The sequence below is a fragment of the Pygocentrus nattereri genome, chromosome 4 (genome assembly GCF_015220715.1).
Source record: "Pygocentrus nattereri isolate fPygNat1 chromosome 4, fPygNat1.pri, whole genome shotgun sequence".
In the NCBI taxonomy this organism is placed as follows: Eukaryota; Metazoa; Chordata; class Actinopteri; order Characiformes; family Serrasalmidae; genus Pygocentrus; species Pygocentrus nattereri.
The window spans coordinates 42,678,413-42,693,689 of record NC_051214.1 but is presented as its reverse complement, the minus strand read 5'-3'; the positions used below and the strand labels follow the sequence as shown (position 1 = coordinate 42,693,689).

The following is a 15,277-nucleotide window of genomic DNA, read 5'->3' as shown; positions in this document are numbered from 1 at the left end:
CTTTATATGCATTTAAACTGTCCTCACTTGAATCCTCATCTTCCAAAAATAGATGCAGAAACATGTGGGAGCACTGGCTCACTGTCTCAGACATGGTCTGTGCATCTCAGGAGAGGGCACTGGATAGTTGTTTTAACCCAATGTTTTTTTATTTGATCTCTGGAAAGTTATATGTTATGTTAATGACATATTAGGGCCCACACTTTAATTATGTAGCCCCACTCTCACAGCTGCATAACTTGCATAGATATGTAGTAGTTACTGAATAATTTAAAATAGTTACTAATAGTAATAATCAGTATAGGCTTGAGTAGGTAGTAGTGTGCCCCCCCCCTTCTTGGCTATATCAATCTGTTTTTTATCAAAGGGGAAGATAACCTGGTCACTGGAAAGAAAGACTTATAGTTGGCTAGTTTCTGTGTATCTTCAGTCACATGCATGCTGAGAGCCGCTTGAGTTCAAAGTTAGCTTTCGCGTTTTGCAAGCTCCTTTCCACCAGCTCGTTCTCTCTCCCTCTTGCTTTAATTTGTTTGCTAATGAATCTCTTCTGACAATACCTGCACAACTGAAGTCATTTTCAGGGAGTCTCCCTTTCATAAAATAACACTGGGTGATAAACCCAATAAAAAGCCATTGGTGAATAAAAGATCTGGATTAATTAGCACTAGATCAAAGTCTCCAGCTTTTTTTCCCCCTCCTCTCTCTGCTCTAGCCACATGTGGTCCACAGGCTCAGCCCAGACATGTGGTTTTATTTAGCTTTGTGGAAAGGTTAAATAGGAAACTTGGATAAGGGAAAAAGCACTGAATCTTTTTATATGATGAAATTTTCAAAGTTTTGGGGGCATTTTAAAACATACATGTAAAACCATATCAGCCTTTTGGTTTGTAAGTAAGTCTTGGCATAGGCTTATTTTGGCCACGAGGCCGACTTTCTCCTTATTGCCTTGGTTTATAATGCAGCGGCTTGTGTAAAGCTAATTCTTTCGAACAAAATGCCAGTACCAGGCCCTATTGGATACTGGCACCAGACAAATTGTTGTGCATTGTGTCATTTTCTCATTATATGTGTTTAACAGCTTGTAAATTAAAATGCTTGTTTTAGCCAAACACAGTCTTAAATGAAAGAGACTAAACTTTTACCAGAAAACGCCTTTGGACGGCATATCTTATCCATTTGCATCAGTGGGCCAGTGAGGCGCTGTTCATCAATTGCTATAAATTTGAAACATAAACACATGAAATATTACAAAGAAAAAATCTTTATTGGTTAAAATAGCTTTTTTCACAGATTTGATTAATGACTTTTTTGCTATCATGCACTTGCACACTGTACAACAGTGGATTCCCATGGAATGACATTTTCTCAACTCTCTTCTTCAAACAACTGTATGTACAGCTTCGTTTGCCTTATTCTGTGGATGCTAGATCTCGCCTTGGTCCTTCAAGATCCCCCCCCAAAAAACAATAACCAAGGGTTCACATGAAAACGTTCTTTTAGTGTAGTGATTTTCTGCTTGGTGTGTGGTAAAATAAATTAGTTCCATGCGTAACAGAGAGAACACTTGCCACTTATGCATCATACGACATCCTTGCCAAAATCTCAGTGCAAACACCATTGTAGCTGAAGAATCCATGAACCTCCATGTTCGAGTACCGATATGCTGTGATGTAGTTTGCGAATCAACACTAAAATGTCCAAATTGAAATTTCATCTATTAGTGTTTGGTAGTTGTGGAGCTACATTGGCATATAACTTTTAATTTAACTGACTAAATATTAGTCCAGCTCTAACAAGCAGTCTTCTAAAAACTCACATTTGTGACAACAGTTAGCTTGATTTACAGTACTAAAACTCTATCTCTCAAGCAGCAAGATTACATTGACTTAAAAAAAGAAAGAAATCACTCACTCCAAGGGTAAAACACAAAAAAACAACTAACCTTTACTGTCCTAGTCTCCCATTCAAAAATGATAAGATGAAAAAAATGACATATTTAAAAAAGAGGGAAAAATAAAGCCTTTCTCTCAAAGAGTTAAAAAAAAAATCAGATAATTCTGCCCACACCAATATAACAAACACAAAATAATCAAACTAACACCACATATATTCAAAGTTTATCAGGAAAATGACAGTCCACTACGATTAATTAAAGCAACCTCTTGTTAATAGATGTATTGCTGAAATTTGGATAATTGTTAATAAATATGCAATTGGCTCTGGTGACTTATTATTGTACTTACTTCATATGAAGTATTACTCATATGGATGTGACCTTGAGTAGTAGTCAGTCATCTAGTGGATAAATAAATATTCATTCATGAACTTTAGCTCTAGGAACCTCACAACTCTGTTTGACTAAGTGGTGGAGAGATCATAGAGATGAGGAACATAATGTGTAATAATGGGGTAAAATGCATTACTGAAATACTGGAATGGGGTCTTTTGAAACTGAATGTCAATGTGTGGTTGTAGAAAAATCAATCACATCACCAAAACATATGCTTCCGGGGGAAAAAAATGCAGGACTGTCAGCAAGTGAAGTGAACACCCTCATGGTCTGTCACCCCCCTAGCTGTTCAGCTTGTTAAGGCAATGTTAGCGCCGCTAGTTTCAACATCATCATTAATTAACGAATAGTACCTCCAGCAGTGTGAGTAATTTTATGTCTCTTTATCAACTAGAGTCTAGAGTGAGGACAACTGTGACTGGACAGTTGCCTGTCCCCTCTGCGCTCCATGTGTTCTTTAGCTAGACGTCCAGGTCGTCCGGCCTTATTCGACTGCTCATCCGGCTGCTAGCTCGGCTGCACGGCCGCGGATCCATCAGGGCCAGAGGCTGCAGCTCCTGGCCTGGTGCTATTTTCTTGTGCTCCTGCGTGTCATCGGGGTAGTCGAAGGCTTGGGCGTGCGAGTTGGAGATGGTGCTACCGTTCTGGCCAAGTCGGTTCTGCTCGGTGCTGTAGTTGGCCCAGTTTTGCTCGTTGGCCTGCTTGTTGTAGTTGCGGCAGGAGTTGGTCCTTTCGCCTGTGGCTAGCTTGTAGCCTGGGGGTGACATGGGAGACAGTGGAGCCGTGGGCGAGGAACATCCGTTGTAGTAGGCGTACTTGGTGGTGGACAACTCCTTTGGCGTGGGGCTCAGGGTACCACCAGACGGGTACTGGTTCTGTCTGCTCTTGACGCGGTCCTTGATCCGCTTGAAGAACACATAGAAGAGCTCAACGACATTGAGAAGCAGGGAGACCAGCGAGACCACCAGCATGAAGATAATAAAGACGGTTTTCTCGGTGGGCCTGGACAAGAAGCAGTCCACTCTGTGAGGACATGGGGAACGCTCACAAGTGTAAACAGCACTCAGGCTGAAGCCATAGATATACCATTGGGTCACCAAGAAGACAACCTCAAAGAGAGACTTGAAGAAAATACTAACAATGTAGGTGCGCAACAGCGCCCCCTTCATCTTAACCTTGCCGTGCTCTTCCAGGCCATGCTTGAGCTTCTTCAGCTCAATCTTCTTCAGAGGAATGTCCACGTCCCCACCGTCGTTCTGCACAGCCTTCAGCTCCTCCTCTTTGCGGTTGAGCTTCTGCTCCTTGCGCATCAAGTAGAATACGTGTGCCAGGTAGAGGAGCGTGGGAGTGGACACGAAGATGATCTGAAGCACCCAGAAGCGCACGTGCGAGATGGGGAACGACTTGTCGTAGCACACATTTTCACAACCGGGCTGTTGGGTGTTGCACTTGAAAGCTGACTGTTCGTCACCCCAGGCGGACTCTACAGCTGTGCCCAGAACGAGGATCCGGAAGATGAAGAGAACAGAGAGCCAGACCTTCCCTCCGGCTGTGGAGTATGCCTGCACCTTGTCAAGGAGCCTTCCCAAAGCACTCCAGTCACCCATATTGGGGGGAGTTCTTGCTGCAAAAAAAGTGTCAAGATTAATTATTATAGATGTAAAAAGCATTTTTTTCCATGATAAATGTCCAGATCTCCAGCATTTGCAGTTTTATATAAAAGCAGGGAAAATCTCTTTTCCTGGCTATCGTCTAATGATGAAAAACACAGTGAAAGTGATATCCTATAGGGGTATCCAAAGCATAAACAGGCTCAGACTTGGACTAGGACAGTATTTGTACTCTCTTAGGGTTTTATATAAGACCAAAAAAGTTTTCTTTTTTTTTTTGACTAGCTACAAAAGGGAAACTCTTTTTTACCCTAAATAAATACACACAACATTTTCCGTATCATAAAAAAAGAAACACTTAACCAGGTCAGCAACCCTTTAAACATCCAGAGTTCTACATATAAACTTTACTAAAGAATCAATGGCCCTCTCATCCCGCAACACTGCATAAGAGTCTTAATTTCTTTGCCTTAAGTGTAATTACAGATAAAATGCATATAACAGAGTGTTTTTCATCACTATGAAAAAAATGATATAGCTGGGCAGAAAGAACGACATGAGTTGACTTGCTGCTATTCTACTCTATTTTACATTGTACTTTCTTTTAGTTATGTTTTTTAAGCTTTTGATTTATTGTACTTATTGATATTACTTGTATGGAATGTACTTTATTGATAGCCTTGCCTTGCCTATAGTTTCTAATGAGCACCTCATACAAAGACAACAAGCCTGGCTGCTGAATATGACTTAACATACATGCATTATAGTCAAGTATTATATATTATAAGTAAAAACTTCCTTTTCCCAAGTAACATGTATTTATGCCTCTGATGCGTAGACGTCAAACGCCCTGAGGGATGAGACAGTGGGCTTCTTTTCTTTCTTTCTTGTTCTTATGAACAGATGAGATGCTATGTGCTTCCCTTCTTCTCTGATGCTCTCCAAAATCGTTACCCATTCAGAAACATACGTTAGGGCCCAAATGCCATCTCACCTCCTCAGAACACAGGCAAGAAGGCAGAGAAGCGGTTTAACCAAACAGCTTCTCACTAGTGCTGGGATTTAAACAGAGGTTCTCCAGAGAAAAGTGAGCCAAATGCCGACAATATGCGACCACTGAGACTTAGAGCCATCCTTCAGGACCTAGTGGTCTAGATGAAGCTGTCTGCGGACTGAAAAGCTGATGTATGTCAGGATAACGAGAGACTTCACTACTTTTTTGGTCGTTCATGAGGAGCTTCACCTTGTGCAAAATAGTTTGTCATTCCTAAATGACACTTTCTGGTCAGTTTCAAAATGTTTATAACGGTTATTATAACTCTCATAACCCAGCACGAGAGGAAAGCCGTGAATGAAATCGTGAAGCAGCTACTTATTCGAATTTCCCGTTCCACCTTAAATGGTGCAGCAGTTACATTCTGGCGCGTCAGGCAGCCTCAGGCACCAGAACGTAACTGCGGCTCCGTTTAAGGTGGAACGGGATATTCGAAAAAGTAGCCAACTTCAGCTTCGTGTGAGCCCACTCCTGAGGCAAATGGGAATGTAGCCCACTCCGAAGAGTTTAAAACTCTTGAAGGACATCCTCAGCATGTCTGTTGAAAGACCGCTAGACAAGTTTTGCTGTGCTGCCCGTTATGACTTGTTTTAAGAAAAAACGGTTAAAAGTTGATGAGGGGGAAAAAAGTTAGAAAAGTTTTCTTCACGTACCTGGAGAGACACCGAGAAGCAAGAAGAGAGCCCTAAGGGACTTTCTCCGTCACTTCTTGAGAGCTCACACCTCTTTCTCCAAAAATCCTGCTCGGGGTCCACAGAAGAACTGAGGCACACTTGTCAAACTTTCCTCGCTTATAAGAGACTTTGGTGCGGCGTTGGGAAGGAAAAAAAAGGATAAGTGAGCAAGCACCCAAAGTTGAAGTCATGTGACACCCCCACGTCAGTGAGGAGTTCTTTGGATCTTCTTGTACTGACTTTATGAATGTTTTCTCGTGGTTCTCAAACATTTCAAGCCTACCACGCTTATTGCTATTTATTCTTCTTCGTTTTTCACAGTGTTTATTCTGAGTGAAGTTAAATCGCAATACGAATGCACGTGATCACCATGTAATGCCACATTGCTGCTGTGTCAGTTTCCCATCGTTTACCCATTTCAAAGGGTTGGTTATTTTTACACGCGTTTATATTTATTTATATTTTACATTTCAGACACTTTATTGTGCATGAATTATGTTCTAGACATACTGACATCTTTTGGACACAGTTTACTTAGAAAAGTAAATACATTACAATAAGAAAAGACACATAATAAGAAAAAACAGAAAGTTCTTGATTCATAAAGCCTCTGAATACAACAATTTGTTCAAAACTGACATTCATGCATGATTGGACCGCACTTTTAAGGAGTTCATCACACTCAACAGTTGCATTGCGCCATCTGGTGTAGGACACCATTAATTATCACTAGAAAAATTGAGGACTGTAGTATGGCACTATCACAGTTCAGACTTCGCTTCAGCAGGGCTGCTGCTCCTGTGGGCCCATCCATTCTCCAGGCCAGTGTTCATGTGGTTCTGCTTCAGGCTCTCTACAGCTTCCAGGTTTAAGGAAAACGCAGGAGGTGGCATGTAGCTGACTTTTGGATTGTAGTGCACCTTGCCATCATATTTACGTCGCCTGCAAATCCTCCTGCAAAGCAAATAGCACACCTCTAGGACGTTCAAGGCCAGAGATACACATGCGACCGCCAGCATGAAGATAATGAAGATGGTCTTCTCTGTGGGCCTGGACATGAAGCACTCTGTCTTCAATCGACAGGGTGATTGGTCACAATGGAATTCGGGAACCATCACAAACCCATACAGATAATACTGTCCAACAATGAAAGCCAGCTCCAGGATGATTTTGAAAAACAGTTGAGTCAGGTAGCTACCCAAAAGCCTCCCCTTGATTTGGACTTTGCCATTTTCATCTGTGTATTTTGGTGACTTCACCAGCTGTTTGTTTTTCTGCATCTCCCTGAGCTTGTTCTCTTGGTGAATGACATGGATGGCGTGGCCCAGGTACAACAGAGTTGGAGTGGACACAAAGATGATCTGCATGACCCAGAAACGAACGTGGGAGATGGGAAACTTCCAGTCATAGCAGACGTTTTCGCAGCCAGGCGTCTGGGTGTTACACACCATGTCTGACCGCTCGTCTCCCCACACGTTCTCAACTCCTGCTCCCAGGACGAGGATCCTGAAGATGAACAGGACGCTCATCCATATCTTGCCAATCACGGTAGAGTGGGACTGCACCTTGTCCAGCAAAGTCGAGAGAAACCCCCAATCTCCCATTCTCGTTGGTGTTCAGTGTTAATCTAGAAGAAGAAAAAAATGATTGTACTGAATTTTCTAGTAACGATATCTGATTCCGCCAACAGTCACAACTAAAGACAAATGACATACAGAGAAAAGTGTTCAATGCTCAGAATGGAGGCCACATTTATTTATTCTTTAAGTTGTGTATTTGCCAAAATCTGTTTGCCACACCATCATAAACACCCCCCACCATTCAGGGACAACTATTTTCCTTCATATTATTGTTTTCATATTCATAATAGTGCAAATATCATATTATGTATAACAAGTAGTGGTGAAGTTGTGTACCCTACTAACTCATAAGCTGACCCTCTACACCCCAGCCAAGTGAAAAAATGATGAGTGGTAAAGAGAAAGGGAGAGGAAATAAAAGAAGGAAACAAAGAACTGCAACAACAACAACAAGAGACAGCAGGCAAATGAGCTAGACAGACAAACTGGGCAGATATGAAAAACAGAAAGATGAACAAATATAGTTTGCTGTGAGTGGGACAAAGTGTTGATTTTTATCTGAACCCCTTAAAATCCCAGGCTGATTACACACCAAGTCTTATTATACAGTAACTACACAGACACTGGCTGAGCTATTGTGAGAAGTGTGTAATAAAACTTTGGGCCTGCCGGTGGGCCCTGGCCATTTAAGAGGTTAAGTTTTGTAGATTGCACTAGGTCTCAAGTAATGTTTGTATATAACAGATTATGTCCTCCTAACTGTAGTGTGAATTTAAGCAAGGGCCTACAAAGTCAAGCTATCATTATGAGGAAATAATGAGGGGGGGGCTGGGCGGTTTTTGTTTTAGGTCAGTGGTCACCGACTTTTTTCCTACAGATTTGCTTTCCTGCAGAGTGTAATTCCAACCTGCATCCAGCATACCGCCGCATCCTTACCTAACCCTGCTGCATCTGATTCAGCCAATCAAGCACTTCTGAAGAAGTTAATTTGCTGGAGTGCTTGTGGCAGACTGTACCTGGAACTACACTTTGCAGGAAGGTAGATCTCTAGGGTTGCCAGCCAGCAGAGGTCACACTCCCCTCACTGTTGATGGATGTTTCTTTTCTCTGTGTGGCTCTCTCCTTATTAACCCTTTTAATTTTTTATCGTGTTTTTGAATGCAACTGCACTATTAGAGAATTACATAGCTACAGAAAAAAGACATTTGATTTACATTCTGCATAAACAGATTCAAGGTGGCTCCCATTACTGTTTCATCTGTCTGTCAGTTGCCATGAAAACAGAACATTAAGTACAGTAACTACAGGGACTTCAATGCAAACTGGCCGAGCTATTTCTGAGTTATAGAGAAGTGGAACAAAACTTTGGCCATTGGCCATTTAAGGGGATAAAAACAAAGTGGCATTTCATGACTCGCAAGCTAGCTTTGGGGCTAACTACTTTTTAGTCTTGCATTATACAAAACAATATCATGGAGCTCGGTGGAGTGTGTGTGGGGATACATCTTCAGTACCTTTATATAGGGATTTATATAGGGATGTAATTGTACCATACTCCATTGCAGTTAGATTGTATAAGTTGCACTGACTCTAGATCCTGTCTTGACACTAGGCTTTTATTCCTCTAGTTAAAAATAATGAATGAAACAATCATGACCCTTTCGCTTGTGAGTACTGTGCACCTTTAAAAATCATTTAATGTACTTAACTGAATCGTTAGAGCTTCACACAGAACAAAGGCAAAAACCTACTTCACTTCACACCGAGCTCTGTTTAGGGCACTACTTAAGTAGTCCACTAAAATGGCTTCTGATATGCGACAGGTGTCAGCATGATTTAGTATTCAGGTGAATGTTGTACTTTCGGGGGTACATTTACATCGTTTGTATCTGGGGGACTAAAATTTACCCAAACAGTACACATTTTTCTGACAGCACTGCGAATTGTAGGCTCTAAACACAACACATATACCCAATATTAAGTCCTTTAAGTTGTAGCAAGTTATAATGTCTATCAACTAACATCAAATTTGTTGGAAGTATAAAAAAACATACAGGTCCACTTATTAATTTATAAAGTGGGCGCTGTATTTTCAAACCCTGAATGGTTTGGGATGGTATGGTAATAATACTGACGCAAGGCTTGCGATCACTATCTGAACTGTTCTTGTCACTTTTATAAGTATTACAAGGCCTGTAGTTTTGCATGGTGGCTAAAGATGAGGGTGTTTGTCACACTGACATAAATAGTTGTCTCAAAAAGTGCTAATGGATGCAGTTTAATTTCTGTTCTGTCCATGTGACAGGTTGCCTGCTGGAAAAAGCCTAACCCTCAGCACTAAAAACAAAATGATGAGCTTTTACCCTAAAGTGATTTCCTGTTCTCTACAGTCTGAAGGTTCCCCTTTAGCAGAGCCTGTTTAAATGAGTTGACCATTTCACTGACTTGAGTAGTTTAGCCATAGTCATGATGACATATTAAAAATGAATGAATTAAGAATGTTTTCTGTTATCCTTGTATGATGTTATATAAAAGGGGTGCCACCATTTTACATGAAGTTTAAAGTTACTCTCCTAATAGAGAATGAGAAGTAATAAATGTAGTGAATAATAATGAATATCACATATAGAACATAAGAAATTTGACATTATCATCCAAAACACACAACAGTATAAATGATAATGTTCTGTGTTGGCAAGAATCTCATAAAAACACAGAATATTAATAATTTGCATTTGTAAAGTACATTTTGAATTTGGATAACAATATATATATATATATATATATATATATATATATATATATTTAGAGAGAGAGAGAGAGAGAGAGAGGGAGAGGGAAATAGAGATACAAGTACCATAAACTATCAATTGCTATATTACATTTTAACTGCATATATATATAAATCCATTAAGTCTATAGCTGAATCATGACATGTTCTACACTGCCTTTATTTGTCCCACTTCAACTACTCATTCTGAGGTAATTATTTGCATAATTAAGTAATCAATCCTCATGAGAAATACATTAAATCATAGTGTTCAAAAAGTAAAAGCGAAAACTTACCTGAACTAGTATGTAAGTTATTGAATCCTGAGGTTAAAAAAAAAAAAACTGTAATTAAGTTTATGTGTGCTGAATGGACGAAGGTTACTGGTTAAAGCACTATAAGCTTTCGAACTATAGACTGAACTCAGCAACTCTGACTGTAGTTCTCTATTTAGACAAACGGCCAATCACATTTATCTCTGCACTCACATTACCATATAATGATGTGTAATATTTCACTCCACCCATTCATGGTCATCAGCGCTGCAATTTCTCACGTTTCCAGTGGTTGATTAATTTCTCAAAGCAGCTGATATTACAGACAAAAGTTAACAGGTTGCAAAAGAACCCCACCCTCAGCCCCCACTTACTGGAATCATGACATATTATATTTATCTCTAGAGGGCAGCATTGACCTTACATACATATATGTAAAACAACCACAATGTTATTATTATTATTATTATTATTATTATTAATAATAATAATAATAATCACTCTAATTTTGTGTTAAGCACTACCATAGTCCAAGTAATCAATATTTATCACTCTTAGAAATAAAGGTTCTGTGCAGGTACATTTTTCATTCATCAAGGAACAAATAATTTACATATAAATTAATATTTCATATAAATAATTTAAATACATTTTCCCTCAAATGTACAGCAGTTATTTCAACGTTCAGCTGTGTACTTTAAATAAGCTTTTTCACAAAGAAAAAAAATGGTATCTTTTCATAACCTCGTGTTTTAAAACAGAACAATATAATAAAAAGCCTGGAGATGAGTCAATACAATTTAGCTATATAATATATATATATATTACATATATAAAAATATAATTTTAATATATTCTGGCACAGTTATGTTCCCTGACTAAAGGAACTGAGATTTGCCCTTGAGGTTAAAACTCCAGTTCGTACCTTTTTTCTGAGAGAGTACAGATGGAAGGTGATGTCTCTCCAGAGCTAGATCCTACTGAGGTTTCCCTTCTAATTCTCTATGGTTACTCGTTCTAAACCATCTGTAGAGAAACAAGTTCAGTGATATCAGCAATTAATCCTGGAAGAAACTCAAACAAAGAAGGCACTTCCAGATTACAGAATTCAGACGATCAACTAATATCCATGAATGGTCTATTGAAGTTTGCAGTCACATGGGTCAGGCTTGCTTATTTACAATAGACTACCTTCATTACCTTCAAACCCCCAAACTCCCAGTCACATCACATGTCAATCATATGAGATCAAAGAATTATATTCATTTCAACCATTTTAGGAACAGATTTGAAAAGGTAAGGATATTTGTCCACATCTCCAAAGCTCAGTCTTAGAAGTTGGTTGCGTTCTTTTGCTTTTGATCCAAGTAATTCCAAGCACATTTAGTGATGTTGAGGTCTGGACTCTGGGGTGGTCAGCCCATTGTTCAGAGAACACCAGAGATGGCAAATGCCACCCTTTCATGAAACGTGGCCACCTTCCTGACCAGTTAAAGTAAGAAAGTCAGCAGTCATCAATAAAGCAACTAAAGGACGAGAAGACAGGAATGAGGAAAATACAGAATACCGAATACATGGCAAAAGGGAGGAGATAATAAAAAAACACCCCCCCAGACTAAGTTCCTAAGGGAACATGAAGACAAACTCAGCACAGCAAGCAGCCATCCGGTTCTGCAGCATATATTCGGTGCTGATCAACAGACCCGTCATGCCACGCTGAGGGGGTAGAAGTGGAGAAGTGGCGAAGGCGTATTTGTCTTGAATGCTCTATGGGGTCTCTTGACTGCTCGTATGGGAAACTAGTATGCTCTGGTGTCCTTTTCCCATGCTATGTATTTTTTTATGAAATAATATTTATTTATATGTATTTCAATTAAACAAATTCTTAGTCAGTGTGCTGGAAACCTATATGGAGACTGTGTATACATAAAGTCAACCAAGTGAACTTTCTTTCTCTCAGTCCACCCAGTGATGACCTTATCAGTCACCTATTGACTCGTTAATAATCCAGAATTGCATAGTTAATTCTCCCCCATAAACAACACCCAGACCTGAACAACACGCATGAACATGGGAAAGGCAGGAAAGCAGCTGAGATCAAATCAAAGAAAGATCTTTCCCCTTCAGACATTGACGTGTAGCACTGACTATTTTTATTCACACTGCTCACTTCTCTATTCGATAAAGTGCATTTCACAACATTCCAAAATTTTCCATTTGATAACTTCATTATGTAGACAGTTGGGATGTGCTGTCATATCCAATCTGATATTAAACGTGGTTCTGGTAGCATTAGCCACGGGTGGAGGAAAATATGGTCATTATTTGTGCATTGGCACAGAATCTAGATATACATCATTTCATATCTGGTAGAAAGTTCTAGAGCTCTAAAGGGATACACCTGTCTGTATGCTTGGACATGCTGGACGTGTGATAAGAGTTTCAATGAATAATCTGTGGGAGGACAGTGACTGTTGGACTATATTCCTGAGAAGAAACTTTAGTTGCAAAAAGCACAGCATGACAGCCAGCTGTCTTCTTGTGGACTTCCCTTTCTAAAGAAACTCATTTCTCTTCATCCTCCTGCTTGCCTTCTTCTTTTTGAGCTTCTACTTTTCCATATTAAGTAAGAGCTTGTTTCCATTCAGAAATATTTCGTTGTAGTTTGAACAATTCTGATTTTGCATTTGCATATTTGACATTGAATGTGGTCAGCGGGATCAGGAAACTGCTATGTTAGCTAACCTGAACATGTGCAGAAATGTTCTGGAGAAGAGCAAAAAGCAGATGAAGTCCAGGACAGATTGGGAAAGAAATCGGGAACTTTTTTGTTGTTATAGTGAAGTTTTCCTTGCCAGAAGGGTAGTTAACCAGCAAGCTAACCAAAGAAACAAAACATTTCTTTTGTATTTCCATGTAAATATTCATACATAATACATTTGTATGTTTCCACAACCTGGCATTACTCATTTACAGATTTGAGTTCCTAAGGCCTAAAAAACTGATTAAGAGCTACAGTGAAAATGGGCCTCCTAACAACAACCTTCAGGGCCTTGTAGACCAACAGATAAACAGTATTTGAAGCTTCTTCTTTGAGAGAGATTATAAAATCAAGCTCCATTTTAGCTTTGGATCTGAAAACATCCACAGGTGTTTCTGTCCATCCTTCTGCTTTGAGAAGACAACTCAGAGTTATGGGTCTGAAAGGACGTGTAGCTGTTAAGCTCTTAAAAGAAAAACAGACAAAAAAAAAACATTAGACGTCTAAGATGCTAAGACTGGACGTCTGAGTTGTAAAGTGAGATTTCAAGGACTGATAAGCCTAAATGTGTAACTGGGATTACTTGGATGGCAAGAAGCAGAAAATGCAACAAACCTCTGTCTAAAGACTGAACTTTGCAGGTGTGGTTTTTATTTGTTTGTATAATTTAATTATGAAAAAAGAGGACTGATGGCGCTGCTTCCGAAAACGTCAAGAAATCAGAAATAAGACACACCGCTTAATTAGATTAGTTTTATTGCTTAATTAATTATTTAATTGGTTAAATTCCCTCAGACACACTCAGAAAGCCAGAAGAGTGGAAGCTGTTATAGCTGTAAAGGGGGGTCCAACTCCATATTAATGCTAATGGATTTCGATTGAGATGTCATAAACGCTCTTGCAGGTGTGATGTACAGGTGTCCTAATACCTTTGTCTATATAGTGTATTTCTTGTTATAGACTTTGTGAAACTTTTTCCACATTAAAAGTATTTCATCTAAAGCCTCTTTGGATTACAGTTGACCATCTGCAAAAACATCTTAACTCCAGTTTCATGGAATAGTCCATCAAAAAGCAGGTAGTGTATCACACGTGTAAGATCGTGCTGGTAAAGAAGACAATAAGACAGACTTGCTGGAAGGTACTTCAGTCATGGACTGTCTGCCAAGGGGATCAAACTGGCAACATTTCAGTCACAGGGCTGGTTCCCTAACCTCCAGCCCATGACTGCCCCCTGGATACAGGATACAAATATGAGTGCTCTTTATTTAATTCAGTCTCAGGTGAAACAAGAAAGCAAGCAAGAGCACAAAGGACAGGAGACAGAAGTACAAGATTCAGGAGCTGTAGATTATCTCTCATAATTAAATATCAATATTTTTACTATAGAATAGTTTGCTTGAGAATACATTTCTTACAGAGAGGACTAATAGCCTTTTGGCTTTTGTGTGTCTATGAGGCCTGTGACATGTTCCTTGAGGAGGATGCTGTGACATGAGATAAGAACTTGTTTAGGCTCATCTCCAATCGTCCTACCAGACATGGTAGTGGCCAGTGGTGCAATAGCTGGAATAGTGCATTTTCATCAGTGTATAACTGGGTGAAAGTTGAACATTCAGGAACCCTCAAGGCCATTGGCCTGACTGAGAGCGACTCTTGCTGATGTCACTATTATGCACACAATCTTTGTTTACTAAATCTCTCCAGCGACACTGTGTTTAGTTGGCAGAAACCAAGTCTGATGAATCAGCAGTTGTATAATAGATATATGTCTATTTTACATAGAATTTGTAAAAAGCTATAACTGCTTTGACCAAGTCTGTGTCAGATTAAGGAAGACTGCTCCCTCTCCCTTTCTCTCTCTCTCTCTCATGCACGCACGCACGCACGTACACGCACACACACACACACACACACACACACACACACCAGAGTTTTAACTATCACCAGAGCTTTATCCTGCTGATTCTTTAAGCTTATGACTCGGTCTTCCTTGTGGATGTGAGGTTATGTATGTTTGTATGAATATGATAATGTGCTAAGATTGTTTTCTTTTTTATCTATTCTTGCAACACACAACTAGTTATGCTTTGGTAAATACATGACCTATCCACTTGAGCTGGGAGACAAACATCATCCATGCTGGCCAAGGAACCAAGGAGACATAGAGGTATACATACACAAACAATTGTACAGAGACACCTGAAAACAGTACAAGAAGGTGGGGCAGTCAGCTAACCATGGGTGGGTATTGATGATGGGG

General features: G+C 39.7%; 2 protein-coding genes across 2 annotated transcripts; both read right to left on the bottom strand.

The window, feature by feature from the left end:
* Nucleotides 1-1,245: 1,245 nt before the first annotated feature.
* Nucleotides 1,246-5,766, bottom strand: gja1b (gap junction protein alpha 1b). Its single transcript, XM_017692508.2, has 2 exons — nucleotides 5,608-5,766; nucleotides 1,246-3,914 (listed from the first exon to the last, which is right to left on the bottom strand). The coding sequence occupies exon 2, from the start codon at nucleotides 3,895-3,897 to the stop codon at nucleotides 2,752-2,754; it is 1,146 nt and encodes a 381-aa protein (XP_017547997.1). The 5' UTR covers nucleotides 3,898-3,914; nucleotides 5,608-5,766; the 3' UTR covers nucleotides 1,246-2,751.
* A 372-nt stretch (nucleotides 5,767-6,138) lies between these two features.
* Nucleotides 6,139-10,489, bottom strand: LOC108424424 (gap junction Cx32.2 protein-like). The gene is made up of 2 exons (XM_017692463.2): nucleotides 10,275-10,489; nucleotides 6,139-7,255 (listed from the first exon to the last, which is right to left on the bottom strand). Exon 2 carries the CDS (start codon nucleotides 7,230-7,232, stop codon nucleotides 6,390-6,392), a length of 843 nt encoding a protein of 280 aa, XP_017547952.1. The 5' UTR covers nucleotides 7,233-7,255; nucleotides 10,275-10,489; the 3' UTR covers nucleotides 6,139-6,389.
* Between the last annotated feature and the right edge of the window lie 4,788 nt (nucleotides 10,490-15,277).

Excerpts from the sequence above, each read along its gene's own strand:
- gja1b (XM_017692508.2), bottom strand. The coding sequence starts at position 3,897 with ATGGGTGACTGGAGTGCTTTGGGAAGGCTCCTTGACAAGGTGCAGGCA.
- LOC108424424 (XM_017692463.2), bottom strand. The coding sequence starts at position 7,232 with ATGGGAGATTGGGGGTTTCTCTCGACTTTGCTGGACAAGGTGCAGTCC.